This window comes from Berghia stephanieae, chromosome 6 (genome assembly GCF_034508935.2).
Source record: "Berghia stephanieae isolate SIO BIC M18660-M18661 chromosome 6, UCSD_Bste_1.3, whole genome shotgun sequence".
NCBI lineage: Eukaryota > Metazoa > Mollusca > Gastropoda > Nudibranchia > Aeolidiidae > Berghia > Berghia stephanieae.
Window position 1 is genome coordinate 28,829,230 of NC_088365.1, and position 25,024 is coordinate 28,854,253.

At 35.0% G+C, this 25,024-nt stretch overlaps 1 protein-coding gene across 5 annotated transcripts; it reads left to right on the plus strand.

Moving 5' to 3' along the window:
* The first annotated feature begins 324 nt into the window (after window positions 1-324).
* LOC144974802 (phosphoserine phosphatase-like) lies at window positions 325-23,686 on the plus strand. Of its 5 annotated transcripts, none has more exons than XM_078918088.1 (6): window positions 325-394; window positions 6,237-6,391; window positions 8,723-8,857; window positions 10,407-10,549; window positions 15,386-15,537; window positions 19,206-23,686. In XM_078918088.1, exons 2-6 carry the CDS (start codon window positions 6,252-6,254, stop codon window positions 19,314-19,316), a joined length of 681 nt encoding a protein of 226 aa, XP_078774214.1. In that variant the 5' UTR covers window positions 325-394; window positions 6,237-6,251; the 3' UTR covers window positions 19,317-23,686. The 5 variants fall into 5 exon arrangements, with proteins under 5 accessions (XP_078774214.1, XP_078774211.1, XP_078774212.1 ...); XM_078918085.1 differs by having other exon boundaries at window positions 353-456; XM_078918086.1 differs by having other exon boundaries at window positions 363-522; window positions 17,866-23,686.
* The last annotated feature ends 1,338 nt before the right edge of the window (window positions 23,687-25,024 follow it).

Genomic DNA, 25,024 nt, shown 5'->3' on the forward strand with positions numbered 1-25,024 from the left:
TCGGTGCGGCCACCCCATATCCCAGGTTTAATCCCCAACGGTATTCCTGGGTTTGCTCTCCACCTGTTATTTGGTCCCTGGTTCACCTCCCATTCCCACTTGTCTACATTATGTTCGAATAATTCTCGAATTCTAGTATTTACATTCCCGGTTTCAATCGCCACTGGTGCTCATCAATCAGAGTCACTGAGTCAATGATTATACTGTTGAGCACAGTCACTTTGTTGCTGTAGTGAAACAACACGAGGACCACGCCTCTTTATTCTCTAATCAAATTACGAGCAATGTATTGTAGTACAGCAGTTGGTAACAGCATGGCGAGCTCTTTTCGATAAAAACATTAGGTATTCTTGTTACAGTGAAAAAATTTCTTTCCTTTCGATAAAAACATTGGGTAGGGATAAACTGCTTTCCGTTCAATATATGTTCATCAGTTACATGACTTTTGCAAGTTCGGTGAGGAAAATTAAACTGGTTACGCCAAAGCTCAGTATACTGTCAAATTTAACAATTAAAACTCAGGTATGAAAGCAATGTTCAGTTTTAAAAGAAAAACAAATGAGGACGAGGAAAATGACCTTTGGCCTTTAACTTTGGCTGCCATTATTCCGCCGTACGGTCGGATAATTTTTCTCATTATTCGGCCGTAGGATGCGATAATTAATTTTTCTCATTATTCGACCGTACGCTGAGGCACTTATTTTTCTCATTCATCAACCGTAAGGTGCAATAATTTATCTCATTATTGATATATTCAGGCGTATGTTGCGATGATATATAAAAATCAATCGCCCGTGCGCCACTCCATTATATAATTCGACCAATCAATTTTTGTAGAGATTAGGTATTTTTAAGATTGCTTTAATTGTAATCTTATATAATATTATGCGGCTATGTGGTATGCCACTCGCTTTCGGATCGGAGGTCCTGGGTTTCAGCCTCGCTCGGGGTATAGTTGAGTCCTTGGAAAAGGCGCTTCACTCACATTCTCTCACCGTACTCAGGTGTAAAATTAAAATGAATACCTGACAGTAAACAACGTTGTCTCTGTTAGAGAGACTGTAATATCACCCAACAGGCGTCATGTCACGTCCTACGTGTTACGCACGTAAAGCGCTTTGAGCACGCTTAGTGGATGTTGCTCTATATAATAAAAGACCAGGTTCTTATGTTTTGGTTTTAATCTGCAACTAGATGTTGATTAATAAAGATAATCATTTTAATTCCCTCTATTATCTCTATTAAAAATAATAACTAGTAATAATAATAATAATAATAATAGTAGCAATAATAATAATAGCAATAATGATAATAAATAATAATAATAATAATAACAATAATAATAATAATAATAATATTAGTTGTAGTTGTAGTAACAATAATAATAATAATAAAATAATAATAATAATAATAATAATAATAATAATAATAATGATATAATGGTAATAATAATGATGATGATAATAATAATAATAATAATAATAATAATAATAATAATAATAATAATAATAATAATAATAATAATAATAGTAGTAGTAGTAGTAGTAGTAGTAGTAGTAGTAGTAGTAGTAGTAGTAGTAGTAGTAGTAGTAGTAGTTGTAGTAATATTAATGATAATAATAATGATGATGATGATGATGATGATAATAATAATAATATGATAATGGTAATGATAATAATAATAATAATAGTAATAATAATAGTAATAATAATGATGATAATGATAATAATAATAATAATAATAATAATAATAATAATAATAATAATAATAATAATATAATAATAATAATAATAATAATAATAATAATAATAATAATAATAATAATGATAGTAATACTAATAGTAATAATAATGATGATAATGATAATAATAATAATAATAATAATAATAATAATAATGATAATAATAATAATTAATAATAATAATAATAATAATAATAATAATAATAATAATTAATAATAATATAATAATAATAATAATAATAATAATAATAATAATAATAATAATAATATAATAATAATAATAATAATAATAATAATAATAATAATAATAATAATAATAATAATAATAATAATAATAATAATAATAATAATAATATAATAATAATAATAATAATAATAATAATAATAATAATTATAATAATAGAATGGCTAGAATTGGCAGACAAAACATTGAATAAAGGTTGGTCTTCACAACAAATTTAATGATATTCTAGACGACCAAGGACCTGTACAGAAAGTAGAAAATTCAACCAGGAAAAACAATGTACTGGATCTTGTTGTAACGAACCAGTTGGAGCTTTTTTCTTCTATAGAAGTTATCCCTGGTATATCAGACCATTGATCATTGCAAGATAAATACAGAAGCAAGACAAAGTTTTAAAAAAAAAAAACCTAGAATTTTGGCATGTTATAAAAACGCCAATTGGGACGGCCTATGATCCTCTATCTCAACTCCACTGGATACCATTTCACACACACACACACACACACACACACACATACAGTGACATTCCGGATGTTAGAAAAATGTCGGATGAATTGTGATCGGGATTACTTGACCATGTCCAGCAATTCATACCGCACAAGACAATTGGTGGGAAAAGAAATGTTGCCTCCAAAAGGAGAAACCGAATTCACTCTAAAATGAGTCAAACAGGAAGGGACGACCTTAAAGAATACTATGCAACACTCAAAAAGCAAACACGACAGCAAATACACAGTGATTATTGGAGTGGAGCTACATTGAGGGCTTAATCACGGACGAGTCTGTAGACAAACCACACACAACAAAAGGGTTCTGGGCTTTCATGGCATCTAAACGAAGGGTTAACATCGAGATTGTCCCACTAGGAGAAAGAGGAACCGAAGATAATAAAAAGGCAACGATTCTAAACAAACAGTACCAGTCTGCATTCACTCCAAATGAGAATTTTACTGTCGAAGAATTCAATGTGAGGTGTGCCAAAAAACAACCTGATGCCACATCACAATATGAGGATATCATAATCATGACAAACAATGTCAAAAGCTTGTTAAAAACCATGACCCCACAAAAGCAACTGGCCCAGATGGCTTATCCCCACATGTATTGAAAGAGCTTGCATCCGAACTGGCTACAGTGCTTACAAAAATTTATCAGTTGTCTCTTGACACCGGCATTGTACCATCTGACTGAGAATTGTAAGCGTAACTTGAATTTTAATAAGGGTGACAGAAGCAAAATTGAAAATTATTGACTGATATCATTAACCTGCATTTCTTGTAAGATTTGGGAGTACGTCATCGCCAGTAGCATCTCAAACTACTGTGAGCAAAACAAATTCATTTCTCCACAACAGCACATGTTCCGCAAATATGATTAATGTGAGATGTAGCTCATTGACCTTACAGACGAAATAACAGACTATGAATGCAGATGGACAAGAATATATGCTTGTCCTTGATTTCAGCAAACCATTTGTCAAAGTCAGTCACAGTCTCCTTGTACAAAAGCTCCAACATTGTGGAATAAGAGGAAAATTAAGTGCCTGGATCAGCAACTTGTTATCTTGTTTCTTGTAAACTAGCTGTCTTAGTAAATGGAGAAAAATACCCTTTTATTCCAGTTAAGTCTGGCAAACCACAAGGCTCTGTACTTGGCCCACTGTTGTTCCTTATATTTATAAATGATCTACCTGTAGGCCTCTTTACAGATGATACAGCTTGTCACACACACAAAAAAAAAGCACTCCAAACCAAATTCAATTATATCAAGACCTCGACAAGTTGGTGACATGGAAGGAGCAGTGGAAAATGTCTTTCAACCCCAGCAAGTGCTCAGTAATGTGAATGTCTCGCTGTTGCACAACTTACCAACATAATTACCACTTGCACGGAAAGAAGCTGGAAGAAGTAAACCAAACTAAATATCTCTGTGTAACAAAAACAACAGATATGAAATGGAACAGCAACCTTCAAAACATCGCAAACAATGCAAATATGACCCTTGGCTCTTTAAGAAGAAATATTAAAACAAGAAAGCAATCCACAAAATTAGCTGCTTACAAAGCCATGGGCAGACTATCACTGGAGTATGCATGTTCTGTATGGTATCCACACCCAATGGATGATATTAACACCCTCGTAAAAGTACAACGAGGATCGATAAAATGGATCACAAACAAAGGTTACATAGAAGAAATAACGGATACCGACATGAAGATCCTTGGATTACTGCCACTCATTACCCATAGACAACAGTCATGACTCATTAACTTTTACAAATATCACCATACAGTAAAATTAACATTACATCCAAGTTTCAGCCTAAACTTTCGAGCCGCTGACATAGTGCTCATACAACACATCCACTGGAATATAATATTCCAGCCTCAAAAACATCTCACAGACAACTGAGTTTCTTCCCCAAAACAGCAAAGGAATTGGTCAGCTTCCCAGGAGAAATTGTCCACACACCCAACATGGAAGCTTTCAAAAACTTCTTATCCATCTACCTAATGTATACTACAGAGCAGCATTTATTGTCAACATGATGGCGCTGGCTGCCTTAACCAGAAGAAGAAGAGGTAACAAAAGTCAGTCAAAGTAACTGCGGTATAAGTGAAAAGCTTTTTCAACAACATAACACAAATAAATTATTTTAAAATTACATATTCTGTTAGTGTGAGACAGGCAACAATCCTTCTACAGTCCAATGTAGGGGTAGGGGTAGGGTAACCAACAGATTCTGAATATCACTCAAATTTTAGCACAGGCGAATGGAAATAATGCATGACATTGCCTGGTATCTCAAACTCAAAGTAATTCCTTAATCAATATATTAAGATATTGTGATAAATACTCACAAACTGTGGGGCTGCCTGATTCGGATGAAAAGGCAAATTCTAAGATGGCTCTGCTTAAGACTGACCAAAAATGTATATGACGGCGACCACAAAACGAAAATGAAAAGTTTAGATGTTAGTGGTGCTCAAAAAAATTAATAGAGCCATTGGCTTAGTGATTGAATACAACTCATAGTAATAAACTTTCTTTTCATGATCATTGTCTTGTTCTATGATATATAATTTCCTGCTCAGTGGCAGACTATGAGATCAAAAATACCACGGCATAACCCAACTTGCTCTGCTTTTTTTTTTCCCTCTTCGCTCAGTTTAGTTCGTCGAAACCGTGAGACCGTTCGTGGATGCTGTGAAAAATTTACTAAGGCAAAGAAGGGCATAATTTGCGAATTCTGTCCTTGTTAGTTGAACATGTGAATTTGTCGAATGTGTGTTTGACGAACACTTGTTGCACTGTATGAGTTTATCCATTTATAAGCACACTCACCGAAAAGTACTCGGTTTATAAGCACACTCAATTTTCCATTACTTAAATATTACAAAAAGAAAATGGAATAAATTAATATAAGGAAAAATACCATAATTGCTTTGTAGAGATGTAAGGTTCACACCTTACTATTCCATCATTAATTCCCGTGCATAAAACAGTTGACCTCTCAGTGATGAAATGGTTAAAAACAAGGTGTTATAGTCATCAGCCTTTATATTCAACTTAATTGCTAAGGACAAAGTACCTGCTCCCATACATAGAAGATGACATAATCATAAACAATTGCTTTCAATCAAAAGTCATACAATTAATAATCAGAAGCTTCTTTACACCTAGGCGTAATGCTGTCAAATATTGTGGCATAATGTGTACTCTAAAATCAAATTGAATTTAAAAGTTTTAAAAAAAAGCTAAAAAATTACTTTTTACAATGGGACAATGGCAGTTCCAAGCCTGCAACCCAGTGCATACCATTATGTCATATTTTGGAAATTAGAAAAAAACATTTATTTTTACTGTACACATGAGTGTTTCACACAGACTTAACAAAATAATCTGAATCTACATATAAACATGATCCGGCTAGAAGCATGCTCTGCTTGATTCCTGAGGACTGTGTTTATAAATAGATACCACTGCACTGGGACTGGACTTCTTAATGTAATATGTTAAACGAATATAGTACAGGTTTTATAAAGAAGAGTTTCAGCTTTAGATTGTTTTTAACTATTGCCTTGGTTTATGTAAATAGAGCTAACCCTAGAATTTAAAATCAGATTACAAACTGGGGATTGAAAATTCTGTAGGAAGAACAATTGTTTTTGGATATAAATATATAAGACATTAAATCATTTGAAGATGTTCATTACAATTTCTCATGCCTTCAATAAAATCTCCCACTAGATTAGTTCACAAACGATGGCAACACTAGAAGAAGTACAGAAGACCTGGAGGAATGCTGATTGTGTTTGCTTTGATGTTGATTCGACTGTTATACAACACGAAGGCCTGGATGATCTTGCAGAATTTTGTGGAGTTGGTGAACAAATTAAGATGTTGTAAGTTTTTATTTTTAAATCAAGTTAGTTTATTTGCAAATTTACATTTTTATTTCAGAAAAGGAAAATGAGAAGTTGTACAACAAACTATGATGTGGTGAATGATAGTGTGCCGGACTGTTATGCCTTTCATTTTCACTGTTCCATTCACCTCTTTTCTGCACACTACATCCATAGCACTAATTTTATTCTCATGTTTATAAAAACTAAAGATGAGGGTGTATTCTTATAAAAGAGCAAATGAGTAAAGAAAGAAAAACTAAGCAATCCTTAAGAATAATCATGCCAATGGAGCCGTAGTTTATTACAGTTTCTGTAGCGTGTTACTGATAATGCTTGCTACTTTCAAAGTCACTACCTACATCTATTGTATGTAATTCAGTTATCCAATCAATCGTTTGTGTATTAGTGTATGGAGTGGGCAGAAATTAAAAGTTAAGTTGTTTTTTTGTGCTTGACTTAAGCCCTATTTTTTGTATGTAGAGGAAAGTGAAGCTGGATGGAAAGAAGAACGAATAAAAGCATGCTTGAAGAGCTGAAGGTCATGCCAGAACTGCTAAATGTCATGAAAAGAAGGAAATTAATTTTTTTTGGTCACATATATGTTGAAACCAATGCACCCTAATGAAAGCCGTAGTACAGGAAAAAATGGAGGGCAGACGAGGAAGAGGAAGACCAAGGTCCAGTTATGTAAAAATATCCTGGAATGGACAGGGATGAATGGCAGAGTGCTGTTTGATGCCGTCAACAGATGTGAGGAATGGGCAGACATTTGTCACCACATTGCAGAGTGCGGGCAGCCAACATCATTGAGGTCGACACTGGATAATAAAAAAGAGGAAAGTGAGACTTAAATACCAAGGTTGGGGATGATAATTTAAATTTTTTTTTGTTTTTCGAAAGGAGGATGCAGCTGCTTTCACTGCCCAGTAAGATCTTTTCTAGGATAATCCTTAACACAATAAAGAAAGATCTAGAACCAAATATGAGAGATGTCCAAACGGGATTTCCATTAGGCTGATCTTGTATATATCAAATTGTTACATTCTGAATCATTATAGAACAGTCCAAGGAATGGCAATCACCATCGTTTATTAACTTTATTGACTTCAGAAAGGCCTTTGACATGATCGAATGCTAAGCAATATAGAATGTTCTTCGACACTTAATCCAAAAATTATTTCAAAACACTAAATGTCAAGTCATTCACAAAAGCTTTTTATCAGAACCAAGTTAAAACTGGAGCCCAACAATAATTTTTTCACTGCTCTTGAGTGGATTATAAAACAAAAACTTAACTGTAGGCAGCATAAATTTGACCTTCAATATGGATCTTGATGATTTAGCAATAGCTAAATCAACTGGCCGAGAATACAAAAACCACAAGAATCCAAATCAAAAACAAAAACATGAATTGGAAGATGTCACCCAATTTACTTATTGACTTATTGACTTATCTAGGGAGCAGAATAGACAACAATGGAGGATCAGATGCTGACATCCTCTCCAGGATTACTAAAGCTAGACAGGCATTCATTTGCAATGCTAAAACCATCAAGGGAAAAAAAATGCATCTAGTACATCCATACCAATACAAAATTTTCAATAGCAGTGTGGAGCAGTACAATGGGGTCAACATAAAGGCCTGGAACATAAACTGCAGGTCTTCATCAACACTCTGATAAATTCTGAACATCAGATGGAAAGATTATGTCTTCTTAAATATCACCCATGGGAACGATGTAAACAGAAGCTTTCAATCACATCTCAATACAATCAAGGAAATGGAAAGGGATTCGGCAGACTTTGAGGAGGGGAGATGGCAACATCACAAAGAAATCATTGGAATGGAACCCTCAAGGCCAGTGGAATAAAGGTCACCTATCAACAACTTGATAGTATACTTTGGACAACAACCTGAAGACCACCATGACTTGGGGTGAAGCAAAGAAGGTCCCAAGTGGAAGCATGTGCTCTAGAGGGAGTTCAAAGGAATAAGTAAATTGAGGAACGTAAAGAGCTGTCTGAGTCAACAAATGTTAGTAAGATTACACATTACAAAATGAAAATTTTATTGCTGTCTCAAAAAGGAACAAATTAAAAAAAAAGATTTATGATTGATGAAACTTGTTTAAATCTACATTTACGTAATTTCCTTGTTGCCACAGTACTCTAGTGAAATATGGTAACTGTCAAAACGGATTTGTGTTGTAATGCGACTTTTGATTTGAGATATATAATCATCAGTCAATTAAATTGCAGGATAATTTGACTTTTGTATCTTGACCTAACTTTCACCCCAATCATTCCTTGACTTTCAAATATTTTCAGAACTTCCAAGGCAATGGGGGGTGCTCTCCCGTTCAGAGAAGCTTTAAAACAACGGTTAGACATTGTCAAGCCTTCATCATCTCAGTTGCAACTGTTTGTTACTTCTACTGTACCATTCCTTTCACCAGGAATAAGGTTAGTCTATTCTCAACACTGTCCACAGGTCCAAAGACTAAGACTCATGAAGTAGTGACTGGGTAGTGTGATTAAATTCAAAATGGCCTAGTGTTGTTTTTTTGTTAGTTTTTTCGTTTCTTTCTTTCTTTTTTTTTTCAATATAATAATTTTTCTTTAAAGAGTCCATCTTCAATTCATTGGACATCACACCCATTTTTCACAAATATCTAGTCTACTGTTTAGGGAACTGGAACTTTCTTCCTGTGAATTTATAAAGTCCTGAAATATACAAGTGGATATCTTATACAATGGGATATTTCTTTTGAAAAAGGTAGTGGCTGAAGACTCGGACTCACATTGCAAACTTCTTCATTCATTTTGCCATGAAAATCTACTTTTGATTTTCCTAACAATGCAATTTGTTGAAAGATTATAAGAATAAGGGAGAGATCTGTACCAGGTTTCCAGTAGCAATAACTTTTCAGATATCTAATTTAAAAGTGGCACGATAGTCAGATTGAAGAGTTATGTATGCATATTAGACCTGGAGCCTAATCAAAACTTTACTTTTGTTGACAAAAGGGATGATAATCAAGTTATCCACGGGTAATCAATTAATACATTTTTTTTAAAAATGGGAATGGGTGGATGGATCAGCTCTTTCTAGTGGAATGATATTGCAACTGAGAGTTGGTATCCTTCATAGATGCCTCGCCTGCTCACGAAGGAATTTTGGTGGTATCACTCTCGTTTTTTGGGGGGGTTTTTGTGTGTGCTATTTATGGTTTACAAATCGTGTTAATTTAAATTTTACACGGACATTGTAAATTTGCCATTAGACTATTTGGGCTTTTATCTTTTGATTTTTTAAAGAGAAAACAAAGACTTATTCTCAAGAATAACTCATTAAAGAAATGGATCTAAGCAATGTTGTGACTTTGTAACCTTCAGATATATCTTGAGTCTCTCTCTGATACAAAACTGACTGGTTGTCACAAGTAAAATATGTGCTTTAACATTTTGAGTAAAAATACATGTCTGTTAAACCTAAGCCACAAATATGGTACTACAATTAGCAGTTGTGACTGGAGGGAAGAAAACAGCACTTTGATGACCTTACCACCAATGTCATCAACGATGAACAGCAATCTACATACAGCAAGGCAACGAACCTATTCCTTTCCTTTCTGGCTCTATGAGATGCTCTTTCTCTGTTTACTTTTTCTCTGAGTCATTCAATGATTCAAGTTATAAGAATTAGTTTAGTTGATTGAGAACGGCTTGATAACAATTGACTTTATTATAATCTTAATCATTGCCAATGTATTATGTACATCACCAATTCTTTCATCATCCCAGTTAAATAATCAATTTATTTTCGGTTTGAAATAATTATTTCATTATTTTAATATGTAATTTAAATATTATTTTTAGAGGATCTTTTACTTGTTAAAAGAGAGTGAGAATTTTATAGGTCTCCTTCCCGTATTTCTGATCAGAAAACTTTTATGAACAGATTTAATTTCACCTCTTTTCCCTCCCCCTCCTCCTGCCTTGTTTTTTTCAGTCAATTGGTTCATCTGCTCCAAGCGACAAATCGACATGTTTACCTAGTGTCTGGTGGGTTTCAGGCTATCATCAAGCCTGTGGCTGATTTACTAGCTATCCCAATGTCCAATGTTTTTGCCAACAAATTACTGTTTGATGATGGTAAGTTTTGTTGCTCCTCCCCCTCCTCTTTCTTCTCCTTTTCTTTCTTTTATTCCTCCTCCTTCTACTCCTCTTTCGTCTTCTTCTTTTTCTTCTTCTTCTTCTTCTTCTTGTTCTTCTTCTTCTTCTTGTTCTTCTTCTTGTTCTTGTTCTTGTTCTTCTTCTTCTTCTTCTTCTTCTTCTTCTTCTTCTTCTTCTTCTTCTTCTTCTTCTTCTTCTTCTTCTTCTTCTTCTTCTTCTTCTTCTTCTTCTTCTTCTTCTTCTTCTTCTTCTTCTTCTTCTTCTTCTTTCTTCTTCTTCTTCTTCTTCTTCTTCTTTCTTCTTCTTCTTCTTCTTCTTCTTCTTCTTCTTCTTCTCTTCTTCTCTTCTTCTTCTTCTTCTTCTTCTCTTCTTTCTTCTTCTTCTTCTTCTCTCTTCTTCTTCTTCTTCTTCTTCTTCTTCTTTTTTCTTCTTCTTCTTCTTCTTCTTCTTCTTCTTCTTCTTTCTTCTTCTTCTTCTTCTTCTTTCTTCTTCTTCTTCTTCTTCTTTCTTCTTCTTCTTCTTCTTCTTCTTCTTCTTCTTCTTCTTCTCTTCTTTCTTCTTCTTTCTTCTTCTTCTTCTTCTTCTTCTTCTTCTTCTTCTTCTTCTTCTTCTTCTTCTTCTTCTTCTTCTTCTTCTTCTTCTTCTTCTTCTCTTCTTCTTCTTCTTCTTCTTCTTCTTCTTCTTCTTCTTCTTCTTCTTCTTCTTCTTCTTCTTCTTCTTCTTCTTCTTCTTCTTCTTCTTCTTCTTCTTCTTCTTCTTCTCTTCTTCTTCTTCTTCTTCTTCTTCTTCTTCTTCTTCTTCTTCTTCTTCTTCTCTTCTTCTTCTTCTTCTTCTTCTCTTCTTCTTCTTCTTCTTCTTCTTCTTCTTCTTCTCTTCTTCTTCTTCTTCTTCTTCTTCTTCTTCTTCTTCTTCTTCTTCTTCTTCTTCTTTTCTTCTTCTTCTTCTTCTTCTTCTCTTCTTCTCTCTTCTTTTCTTCTTCTTCTTCTTCTTCTCTTCTTCTTCTTCTTCTCTTCTTTTCTTCTTCTTCTTTTCTTCTTACCTTCTCTTCATCTTCTTCTTTCTTCTTTCTCATCCTTTCTCTTCTTCATCTACTTCTTATTCTTCTTGTCTTCTTTTCTTCTGTCTTCCTTCTTCTTCATATCTTTCTTCTTTCTTTTTTTTCTTCTCTTCTTCTTTTCTATCTTCCTCCTACCATTCGTTTTTTTCTTCTATCTACCTCTCCACTTCTTCTTTTCATTCCTTCTTACTAGTCAATGGAATGAATCAAGTCAGACTTGAAAATGAGCTAAAAGATTCCTTTTCATCAAGTTTGTTTTTTGTTGTTTGTTCTTTAAAAATTATTTTGATGGAATGCATCGTCAAAACAATGCTAAGTATTTATTTACTTTATTGCAACCATTCTTGAGTAAATATTTGTTTAGTAGCAAAATGGAAGAAATACCAAAAAGCAAGTATGAAAAATAAAGTAGGTAATCTTTTTAAGTTTGTGTATTCAATCCAAGTGTTTCATTCGTTATAAATATATTGGGATAAAACTGTTTTGGTTGACTTCTTTTGTTTCCACAGTACAATTCACTAGTGTATTAGATGCCGATTGAATTATTACATTACGTTCTTCTGTAAAGCAGACAGGTCTAGCTAATGATATGAAATTTGCTGTATGGCCAAAATTTGGACCTACCATTTCTTCGTGAGCCTGATTGTGTCAAAAGTTTATATATATAAAGCCTGAATATCATACTAAAAAAAATGAAAAACAATGTGTTCTATTGCTTAATATAGTTCTATCTGCTTGTTCATTCAGGTAAATCATTCTGTCCATACTAATCTACGATTTATAGGAATCAATTACTCTTAAAGCATTGGAACTGGCAGTGTTGATGGTCAACTGTTATCATTGCTGTTCCAATAAATGACGATGACCACTAAAGTTAGGCCACAGTGTTCTGTCTTTGAGTAAGGCTTTCTACACACAATACCTGTTTACACGTTTTAAAAAAAAACATTGCCCCACTCGACATGGGTGTAAATTAATTCATAGCTATAGACAGTGACTGGCATTGTAAGAGTGTCAATGCAAAAAAGGCTCAGAAGGCGATTTGTGCTGTAAGAAATGGTCATTTGGTAACATATTATTGCCTGCTGATATCATATACAAAGCATTGTTAACTATGTGGAGCATGATGAAAGCTTGGAAATTGAGCAAGCCAAATGTACCTGTACTTATGTCGATAACAACAAGAGATGAAATGAGTAGGAAAGTGCCAGAAGACAATAGAGAATAAAAATTTCGTGGCGGTTATGGGGGTTTAAACCCACAACCTTACTGGTACGACAACTCCGCCGGGGAGAGCGTGACTCTACTGTATGAGCTATCCACGATCCCAAAACAGATTGTCTCTAACCCTAGTCGATAGGGAGAGAGAGAGAGAGAGAGAGAGAGAGAGAGAGAGAGAGAGAGAGAGAGGGGGGAGAGGGAGAGGAGTAGGGAAAGAGAGAGAGAGAAAAGGGGGGGGGGAGGTAGGAAGTGAGATAGGAGGGGAGAGAGAGGGAGAGAGAGAGAGAGAGAGAGAGAGAGAGAGAGAGAGAGAGAGAGAGAGAGAGGGAGAGAAGAAAGAGGGGGGGGGAGGGGGGTAGAGAAAGTGAGATAGTGAGAGGGGGAAGAGAGAGGGTGGAGATAGAGAGAGAGAGAGAGAGAGAGAGAGGGGGAGGGGGGGGGGGGGGGAGAAAGGACAATTCTCTTACCCTTAGAAAGGAAAGAGGGAGGAAATTTGATGTGCAAATCTCATTATCTCATTTTATGTAACTTTACTATAGCAAAATTGCAAGTTATGTATATAATATGAAGATATTACTATTTCTGACATAAGCGTGAAAGAACAGAGAGAGATAGAGATAGATAGATAGATAGAGAGAGAGAGAGAGAGAGAGAGAGAAAGAGAAAGAAAGAGGGGGGGGGGGTAGAGAAAGTGAGATAGTGAGAGGGGGAAGAGAGAGGGTGGAGATAGAGAGAGAGAGAGAGAGAGAGAGAGAGAGAGAGAGAGAGAGAGAGAGAGAGAGAGAGAGAGAGAGAGAGAGGGGGGGGGGGGGGGGGGGGGGGGGGGGGGAGAGAAAGGACAGGATTCTTACCCTTAGAAAGGAAAGAGGGAGGAAATTTGATGTGCAAATCTCATTATCTCATTTTATGTAACTTTACTATAACAAAATTGCAAGTTATGTATATAATATGAAGATATTACTATTTCTGACATAAGCGTGAAAGAACAGAGAGAGATAGAGATAGATAGAGAGAGAGAGAGAGAGAGAGAGAGAGAGAGAGAGAGAGAGAGAGAGAGAGAAAGAGAAAGAGAAAGAAAGAGGGGGGGGGGTGTAGAGAAAGTGAGATAGTGAGAGGGGGAAGAGAGAGGGTGGAGATAGATAGATAGAGAGAGAGAGACAGAGAGAGAGAGAGAGAGAGAGAGGGGGGGGGGGGGGGAGGGGGGGGGGGGGGGGAGAGAAAGGACAAGATTCTTACCCTTAGAAAGGAAAGAGGGAGGAAATTTGATGTGCAAATCTCATTATCTCATTTTATGTAACTTTACTATAACAAAATTGCAAGTTATGTATATAATATGAAGATATTACTATTTCTGACATAAGCGTGAAAGAACAGAGAGAGATAGAGATAGATGATAGATAGATAGATAGAGAGATGAGAGGAGAGAGAGAAGAGAGAGAGAGAGAGAGAGAGGAGAGAGAGAGAGAGAGAGAGAGAGAGAGAGAGAGAGAGAGAGAGAGGATCACAGGATTCCCTCTCATAGCTTGTTACAGGAAATAATATAATATGGAGTATGATGAAGATGGTGATGGTGTTATAGGGGAATGGTGAAAGTGAAGGATTGTAACGAAAATATTAGGAAAGTTGTTGTGATGACGATGATGATGATGATGATGATGATGATGATGATGATGATGATGGTGATGTTGTTGTTGGTGCTGTTTTTTCAATGACTACGATGTTTCTAGTGTGAATCTGTGTGAGTGTGTCTATGTCAATATTGTATTGTTAAAAATGTGTAACCAAATGACAAATTACCAGGCAGGGAGGTACATACTGTGTCTTCTATCCCCCTATGTCTGTTTTCCAACATGCTTTCTGTCTTTGTCTTGGAATGAGATTACTTGATTTTTTTTTCCTGGCCCTGGTCGGAGTCCTGGCTGGGAGGGAAACAGTCGAATGCATAGTTATTGTTTTGGGAGCTGATATTTTTTTCCTTGTAAATCATCTCTCTGTTATGTATTATTATATTTGTTATTTTTAATGTATAATGTAAGCATTTGAGTGTGTTCCTCTTTGTTTGGATTTTGTTCTTGTGTCCGGATGAGACTTATAGGTGATCTCCAACTAAGTACATTGGTGGTATGCTCTTGGAATCCACATCTGATCCCTATTTGTTCCCAGTTCCCCTTTGACTTACTTTCTCTTGGGTGCTTCAATTGTAATTCTAGAACTTTACTCTCCCATTTTCTTCCTTTTTACTGGCGCTGATATAACCTAAATGTGTTGCAAGCGCCGTAAAACCCTTAAAAACAAAAACAAAACAAATTGCCACTTCTTTGAGGACAATGAAGATTTATTATTATTAGTCATTATTAGAGCCCTCTCTTCCCGACTACTTGAGGTCACGTGCCCAACACACACAAGCTATTAAGCTGAAATGCTAGCCAACTAACTTTCATGAGATGTCGGGGACATCAAAAGGGAATGAGAAGGAGAAGAGAACACATTCTAGTCTTAATTTTATTTATTTTTTTTTTTTTTTTGTTCTCAATCAGATGGAAATTATGCTGGTTTTGACTTGAACCAACCTACATCTGAAACTGGTGGGAAAATTAAAGTCGCTCGATGTTTAAAACAGCAGCATAACTACCAGAACATGGTTTTTATTGGGGATGGAATTACAGACATGGAAACGGTCCCACCAGCTGTAAGTCTTCATATTAATTATTTATAGGTTGGTTTTGATTTTGATCCTAATCTGATATTTCATGTTTCCATTTTCACAATGAAAGCAAACCCAGTGTCCTGTTGCTGTCACTGCTGTCTGGATGGAAACATAGAGTAAATAGTGGAACATATCAGGGATGCCAAATGTCCATTTTTTCCCTCCGGCTTTTTCGTTTTTTTCACACCTCGGTTCACACCTCAGCAGCTTTTTCTGTCTCCAATAAGAAGGCCCCAAAAGTCCCTCTTCTCAAGAGAGAAATAATAATTTTGAAATTGATGCAGTAAAGTCCCTGTACACTTGCAAAGGAGATGGGAGAGTTAAGAGATAGTTTGTTTTTTCTGATTTACAAGGTTCTTTTTAGGTGAGATGTGATTCTCCTCTCATTTTCAGGTTTTTTTGTTTTTTTTTCAAAAACCATTTGCCATCCCTGATATAAAGTTAGTAGCTTGAAATAATTCCAGTCTTTCTTTTATGCAAAAGATCAATTGGAATATTGTCATAGTCCGACGAGCTCGCATGTTTCTGCTCCGTCGTAGCTTCCCATGGTGACATCAAAGTTCTTGGTTTTTTTTTTCCATGCTACTTCATTGTTGTATAATGATGTGTACTTCGAGTGCAGGATAATATTGGTTTCTTCTTTGGTGACGTTGTCAAAAGTTTTCATGAATTGTAGTGCTTTGAGAAGTAGGGTTTTGGTAATTGAATGGTAGAAATTACATATTATGTATTGCGTTTTGTTGTTGTTTGTTTTCTATGTTTCTATACCAATTGATAACTTCGGTGGTGTTATTCCATTGATGGAATTCAGTTTCCTTGATGATTTTGGTGTTGATTCTGTCCAAGATCTGTTTGCTTATTTTTCCGCTTTGTGATTTGCATGGATGAGTCAGCATTGGACGTTATTGAGAAAGTTGGGTTTGTGGTCTTCAATAGTGGCATTTGATTTTGCTGTGGTGTCTATTCTGTCGCTTAGTTGTAGATTTTCGTCAATGCTTTTGTCTTCTGTTGCAGTGTCAGTTGTTGTAGATGGTGTTTGTTTCCTGTACTCTGCTTGGATGGTGTTGTCAAGTAAATTAGTGTTTTCCTTAGGGTGCAGTTTGTAGAAATTTGTGGTTTTGTCAGCAGCAACATAAACGTCAAGGTCTTGATTTACTGATTGTATCTCTTGTTTTTGTTTATTTTGGAATCTGTTGCGGTTTTGCCTAAATTTCATGTTTCAGATGATGTCTCATTCCGTCTTCGACTTCTCATAGTTCAGGTATGGTTGGGGCTGGTCTGGTAGATCTAAATCCAAAAGTTTCCTAATTTTTAACACTTTTTCCTGGGTTTAAATAGAAAAAAGCTCGCCATCTGGTATTGCTTATAAATTTTTCTGTTTTGGTAATTAGAGATTTTAGGTATTGTTTATTAGTTGTGATCGGGATGTTCCTTGTCGAGTAGTAAAAAATTAGTACTTACGAGATTCACTTCTGGTTAAAATAAAGTGCTCGACGGGATGTAGATCTGGAGCAAATGTATAAAATTATAAATACAAAAACCATGAAATAATAGTGCTCAACCTTTTGATAAAGGAGCTATTTATAAAATATGTCAAGTATAATTTTGTTCAACTTTTATGATATTGTTTCGAGCATTTGCTCTTTTCAGGAAGTGAAAGTGAAACTAAATTGTTGTGATTAATTTTTATTTCCAGTTGTCATCGTACGTCTTCAGCTTCGTGGTTATGATGGTTCATAATTGCATAAAAGGTGTTTGTTTCTATGTCTGCAAGAAGACTTTTTGTTGAGATATGAGCCAAACTCGTAGATAATGTGAATTTTTAATAATTTTTTTTTTTTTTTTAATTTTTTTTTGCGAATTATGGTTCTTAAACCATTTAAGAATCGATCCATGATTGTAATAAAGATTGAAAATGTCAGTTGCAAAATTCTGATTTAAATATCTAAAACTTGTAGCTAAACTTTGATCTGTTTCGGATCCTACTATCGTCATGTTTACACACTCGACCCTATCATGTTATACATCAAATGAAAGAATTTTCTCAAGGCTTTTTCATTCATAACAGGTGCGCATGTAAACAGCACACAATAAGCGAGTGACAGCATCAGTACATGTCTAAATTCCAGGAATTTGGGCAGGCATGTCCAATCATGCGTTGTTTTCAATGCGACTCCCAACTCCTGCTTTCAATGCAACTTTGCCTGTCTGAATTTATTTACAATCTTATTGAATATTAACTATTTACATCCTTTACAGTATTTCCTTGATCTGTTCAATTATTATACATTATTTATTTACATCTCTAAGGACAACAATTTGTTTAAGGGCGACTGATGAAGTTACAGCGCACCTCAATTGGCTTGGTTCATTCAGTTCCGAGAATCTTGCTCCAGAATCTCATCTTAGGAGGAAATAGTGGATTACTTCTGTCTTTCAGACTGGGAAGACAGTGATAATGGTCCAGATGATTCAGATAAGCATCACAGCCATCTCTTTATATTTTTTTTTACTGCTTTAACTTTCAAGTGTTTCAGTTACGAAACCAGTCGTTGTTATGGTCGACTGCTTTTGTTTTTGACTAGCCTAGCTCAACTATGGGCCTCAGCACGTTGCTAACAGTTGATGAAATATATTGTAAACGTCTTGAAATAAATTTTAAACTTCTTTTTCTCATCATGACGTGTATGAAATATCATGCCAATATCTTCAAAACTAAAGAAATTAGAAATATTTTTCGTTTTTTGGTCTGATTTCTTCGCAGAACGAGGAAAAATCTGAATGTTTGCATATGAACTTTAAGAAAAAAAATACACTTTAAAAAAAAGTAAATACTTTATTTTTCATTACATTTCATCTAGAGTATCTATTCTATCTGATAATGTAAAAAAAAAAAATTGCAGTATCTGTTGATGACAATCTTGTTTGTTCAATGAGAAATAGAAGGAAAAAGTTTAAACTCACTTTTCTCTGTTTTCAGTGTTTCCCATACCAACAAATTTTATTCAGAAAAAAATTCATAATTTGGTCCTGGTGGACATAGAGAGAAAATTTAAAGTGGTAAATGATCGGGAAAATGTGGTCTACACCACTGCATGCATAACTCAATTTATGAAATTTGCGCATCTTCCCGGGTTTTCTCAGCCAGCCTCACATATATATTACACTATCCATAAAGTAGCATTAGTGTAAGGTTTTGCTTCTTTTTTTTGTTTTTGTTTTTTGTTTTTGCAAAGATTAGATATTTAAATTTCAAGTCTTGAGGCAGAGATAGTACTCTTAATTTTTTATTTTTTTTTGGTCATTAATGTACAAATTATGCTGTACGAAAGAATATGAAACGGAAAATGCTACTTCTGTAGATTCAAAATAGTGCTTGATAAAGAAATAATCAATTCCCTATATTATGGATAAATTTATATACACAGAGTATTCAAATGTCAGTCGACCTAAATAACTCTTTTTCATGATACATGATATAATAATATGAAATACATAATTTTGAAATTTTAATCCATGAATTCTTGTAAATTAAGGACTAGAGTCTCTCACGAAAAAAATAAAAATAAATTGATAATTGATATTTTTTGTGTGCATGTGGTTTAAAAAAATTCTTTTCATCATTTTTCCTTTTTTCTTTTCTTTTCTAGGATGCCTTTATTGGCTATGGTGGGAATGTAGTAAGACCAGCAGTAAAGGACGGTGCCAAATGGTTTGTCACAGATTTTCAGGAGCTCATTCTGGAACTTTCAGATTCTTGATGGGTTTTTTTTAGTACCCTTCATTTTTATTTGTTTTTAGAGTTGTTCCCTTATTTTTCAAAATTTTTATAAAGGGGGTGTAATTCAAAGATTGAATCCAATAATGCCATTTTGAAAAGCAAAATACGATATTAACAATTACATGAAGTTGGTATAAGTTATGATCTGGGTGACCTTTTTTTCTTCTACTTTTTTCGCTTTTTAAACTCACCCTTAAAGTACTTAAAGATCACACATCTATTTACGCAAATATATTTTAAAAAGTCTTTATAACCTATCTTGAATTTGCCAAAATTATACGTATCTTTTAATCCACAACAGACTGTAGTCATTGTTAATCGTTTTTATAATGGCATCATGATGATATTACAATTTTACAATTATTACATCTTGTTGACAATGAAACCAGTCATAAAGATTTATATCATGTTATTAATGCCACAAGTACCTTAGTAAAAATACATTGCATGACTGATTTCTGTTGAAGTAATTGATGCTGTTAAAATACTTTACAGAAATGGACGCAAGTTTTGTCAAATTGTGTGGGGGGGGGGGGGGGGGGGGGGGGCAACGAACGAAAGCTACATGTTTGTAGCACAATCATTGTGGGGAAGAAATTCCGCTCGCTGCACACTTTAAAAGATTCTGACATGCTAAGCTGCCAGATGCTGTGGACTGTACAAGAAGAAAATGCCAAACAGGGAATGTTTCGGGCTCAAACCCTTTATCAGCCAACAACAAAAAGCCAATGAAAACATAAATGCATTACTTAAAAAACAGATCAGTGGCAGAGTAATATTTAAAAATATTTGGCACATTCTTTCTGTAATAAGACCTTGGAATGTAAACCCGAAATGTTCCGTGTTTGGTATTTTGTTCTTTTTTGAAGTTGTTTTATTCATTTTTGTTTATTACTTTATCCTGGCATCCAGTGCACTTATTTTATCCCTTTGCTCAGAAGTTTGCATCAGCTTTGTGGTCTGTTTTCTCTACAAACACACATTATTGCTACTATACCAAGTAGCAAACTGTGACCTTTGCTAGGAGTTCATTAGGATATTATGTTGCAGTAGCCTTTTACATTTTGTTGTTGTTACCTGCTGACTTTTGGGTGGTTTACACTCACCATGCAGCACGATTTAGCATACAACTGGTACATTCCTGGTACAAAATTTATGTGATTATAATGTTTATGATTGTGTTTGTTTTTCTTCTTCTATGCCTTTAAAAAAATTGCCGACATATTAAACAGAAGAAAAAGGAATTGGGAAGGCATCTTTGTAGTCAAAACGTGGCAGTCGTAAAGATTAACAATTTCATATTATTTTATTATATTATATTATATTTTATTATATTATTAATCATGATGGGTACCAATCAATGTACAATCAATGTGTAGATTTTAGTGAAAAATTTGGAAACGGGCACTGGTGTAGGATAAAAATCTAAATTTAAAAAGTGTTTGTTTTGCAGTGCCAAACAAATGTGCTAGAGCAGTACATGAGAAAATTCAGCTCGCCTTGACTGGAGATAGAAAATTAGACCTCCTGAGTAACTCAACTGATTTGCTGCCATCGTATCACAGCTGTTATTATTTTCATAGCGGAAAAGAGTACATAGTGGGACATACATATTAACGATCATATTTCATATCAGTATTAACATGCCTCAGGATTGTCAGAAAATATTGCCAAAAAATAATGAATTGATTTTTTAGAATTCCTGTTGTCAAATTTATGTCCATTCAGACTACCTTTGTGATATGTTTATAATGAAGAGAAATATAGGGTATGGAAAAGTACCAGATGAAAACAGAGAATAAATACATTGCGGTGTCAGAGAAACTTGGGATCCACAGCACCCTCCACCTGGCTGAGAGAGAGAGAGATCAGCGAGCAGTCGCACTAGCCACTGAATCATCCAGCCACGCGTTTGGCTAGTGTGACCACTCGTTGATCTCTCTCTCAGCCATGCGGAGGCTGCCTTGTCAGTTGGATCCTGAGTTGGGCTCTGACACCGCTAATGTTTTTATTCTTTGTTTTCATCTGGCACTTCTCCATACTTTATATTTCTCATCATTAATGATATAAGTGCTCTAAACCTTTTCTGATATGCTGATAGACGCACGAGTAAAGAGAGAGGAGCAATAGAAAATTGACTTGTTTGGGTGTTCCAAATTCTGCTTTCCAGGAAGTTGTTGTTTATGAATCTAATTTAAAAACCTCTATTGTCTCTGCTTATTGATGTTTTAAAAAAAAAATGATATTAGACAGATTGTTTATTTATTTTGTCAAGAATGAAAGTGATCTCAGATTTATTTTTACAAAGTTTGTCAAAAATGCCGGTGTTATTTATGAATTATTTGTCTTTGGACTAAGATCTTATTTAAGATTAACAACGCTCATCTGCAACTTATGTATGAACAAACAAAATCTGTACTTACAGATATCCAATAACTATTTTGTTTATCTCTACTAAACCTCTTTGGTAATGTGATAAAATGCCTTTGAAAATTTTTATGAGAGTCTATTACACTCTCATCGTTACTTACAAATTATAATTTGTTTTTTTTGTGTGTTTACATAACTGTAAATTTAGATTAATCATGACTTCTATTGATAGTATGTGGTAACACATTTTACCATAAAATGACTTAACACCTGGAAAGTCACAGGTTTAACACCTGGGTGGGGTTCCTGACCTCCCATAGTGGGTAAGGTGTCTTCTATCCCCCTATATCTGTTTTCCAACTTACTTTCTGTCTTTGTCTTGGAATGATATTACTTGGTCGTTGTGCTTGGTTGGGAGGGAAACAGTCAAATGCATAGTTATTGTTTTAGGAGATGATATTTTTTTCATTGTAAATCATCTCTCTGATATGTATTGTTATTTTTAATGTATAATGTAAGCATTTGATTGTATTCCTCTTAGTGGGATCTTGTGCTGGTGTATGGGTGAGACATTTAGGTGATCTCAAATTAAGTACATAGATGGTGTGCTCTTGGAATATACATCTGTTCCCTATTTGAACCATTCCCCTTTGTCTTACTTTTTCCTCAAATCCTTATAATTGTTGGGTTTAAACTGCAAAACATGGGTTGCTTTCGTCAGTGTTGCCTTGAAGTCAGTGTAAAAAATGTAAGTATCATCATGCTTACATTTTGACATAGAGAATTTACTAACTTCCTTTGCAAGGTTTTATTTTCTGAAGCAAAAAACTGCCAAAATTAAGCGACTGGTATTTTCCATATTTAAATATTTTAATGATAAAAAATACGTCACATTTTATTCCAACAGATTATGCTATTTACAGATTTTATATTTACTGAAATACTTAACTACTGAATATAGCTGGTTGGAGTCTTTTGACCCCCCTTGGTGGGAGGAGGTCTAAAACTAATAAATAGAGGAGCCTAAAGGAGTCAATATATGGAGATAAAGATAAAGGGAGTAAATCTGACTCATGAATGAACAACACAAAACAAACGACGTTTCGGCCCTTGGCCAAGGGCCGAAACGTCGTTTGTTTTGTGTTGTTCATTCATGAGTCAGATTTACTCCCTTTATCTTTATCTCCATGGGAGGAGGTCACTTGTTGTGTCTTCTATCCCCCTAAATGTTTTCTAAGTTGCTTTCTGTCTTTGTCTTGGAATGGGATTGTTTGGATTTGTCCTGGCCCTTGCTAGAGTCATTAACTGGGAGGGAAGCAATAAAATGTTAAGTATTAATTTTGGGAGATGATTTTTTTTTTCATTGTTAATCATCTTTTAGTTATGTATTGTTAGTTTTGTTTTCTGTTTTGGATATATTCTGTAAACATTTGAGTGTATTCCTCTTAGTGGGATCCTCTGCTGCTGTCTGGATGAGACTTTTGGGCGATCTCAAACTGAGTACACCGAGTAGTGTGCTTTTGGAATCTGCATCTGTTCCCTATGTAAACCAGTCCCTTTTATCTTTCTTTTTCTTGGGTACCTTTGCTTGTAATTCTAGAATTTTGTTACTATCCCATTTTCTTCCTTTTTATTGGCGCTGAAATGTGTCGCAAGCGCCGTAAAACCCATAAAAACAAGCAAACAGAAAATAGTTAAAAACAAAAATCCAGTTATATCCCTATGCAATTTTTGGTTGTTGTTTTGATCGCATAGCACTGTTTAAAAAAAGATATGGATCACATCTCAATTCTTTCAATATTATAGATCAGTTTCAACTTTTTAAAATGTTATAGAGCACTTTGCCACCAAATTGTGTTATTTTATCCCATTTAATCCCCCCCCCCCCCCCACCCCCTCCTCCCAAAAAATATAAAAAGTTGGCTACATGTCTTGATGCATAATTTTGAAAGTGGTTAATTAAATTTATTCATAACCGATCTCGTTTGGTGGTGTTGGCTGTCGTTGTGTAAATGTTTTCTACAATTCTTCATATAATTCAATCAATTCAATGCCTTTTGAACAGTGGCAAACGTGGTGGGTGGGGCCCTTTGACCTCCCTAGGTGGGCAGGAGGTCACTTGATGTGTCTTTTATCCCTTACATCTGTTTTCCAAGTTGCTTTCTGTCTTTGTCTTTGAGTAGGATTGCTAGGTCTTGTCCTTGTCCTTGCCTTAGAGGGAAACAGTCAAGTGTTTAGTATTCGTTCTTTTTCCTTGTAAATCATCTCTCTGACTCTCTGTTATGTATTGTTGGTTATGTTTTCTGTTTTTGATATATACTGTAAACATTTTAGTGTACTCCTCTTTGTGGGATCCTGTGCTGGTGTCTGGAGGAGACTTTTAGGCGATCTCAAACTAATGCTCTTGGAATCTACATATGTTACCTATTTGAAACGTTTCCCCTTTGTCTTACTTTTACTTGGCGGGTGGTTGGATGGGAGCATCACCCTTGAATCATATACCTATGATGTTCGCATGGGTGTACGATCCGATAGTGATGTCGTTTCTTCTTCTCTTTACTAGCCTATCCTGCTTCTTTGGTTTGTGATTGTATTTTTGACAGGGGATATTTTTTTTTCTGTAAATCTTCTGCCTGTTCGTTCTTGGTTATTTATAATTTAGCTTATGATATCTTTAGGTTATGATTTTGATTTACATTTGTACTATTTTTGTTAGATTGCTTGTTTTTTTGTTTCTGCGGTCTCTCATATAACCTCAATTGTGTTGGAAGAGACCTAAAGCAACAAACAAACAAACTTTTACTTGGGTGTTTTTATTGGAATTCCATACATTTTTAACTATCCCATTTTCTTCCTTTTACTTTGCCTGGCATTGAAATAACCTAAATGTGTCACAAGTGTCAGTTCTTTTGGCTTCTCATACTGCACCACTATTCCTAGATTTGTTGGCCCATCCCATGCATATTTCTGTTTTTTCGTTTTTTTTTTTTTTCTTGAAATGAGAACTCTTAAATTTGCCCAGCCCTGACTAGAGTCCGTCTTTGAGAGAGAGAAATGGATGGTTGTTTCACTTTGAGGCAAAGTTACCTCATTGACGGTATTTTTTATTTAATATGGAAGTGGGGTGACCTCCCAAGGAGTGTGTCTGGTGGATAGACCTCCCACAGAATTAGCCGACAGGGCGGTGGGATGGCCTATCACGGAATGTATCTAACTCTAACGAGTGGAAGAAGGGGGTGGGGGGTTCCTGGCCTCCCATAGTGGGCAGGGTGGCACTGTCTTCTATCCCCTTATATCTGTTTTCCAATTTGCTTTCCG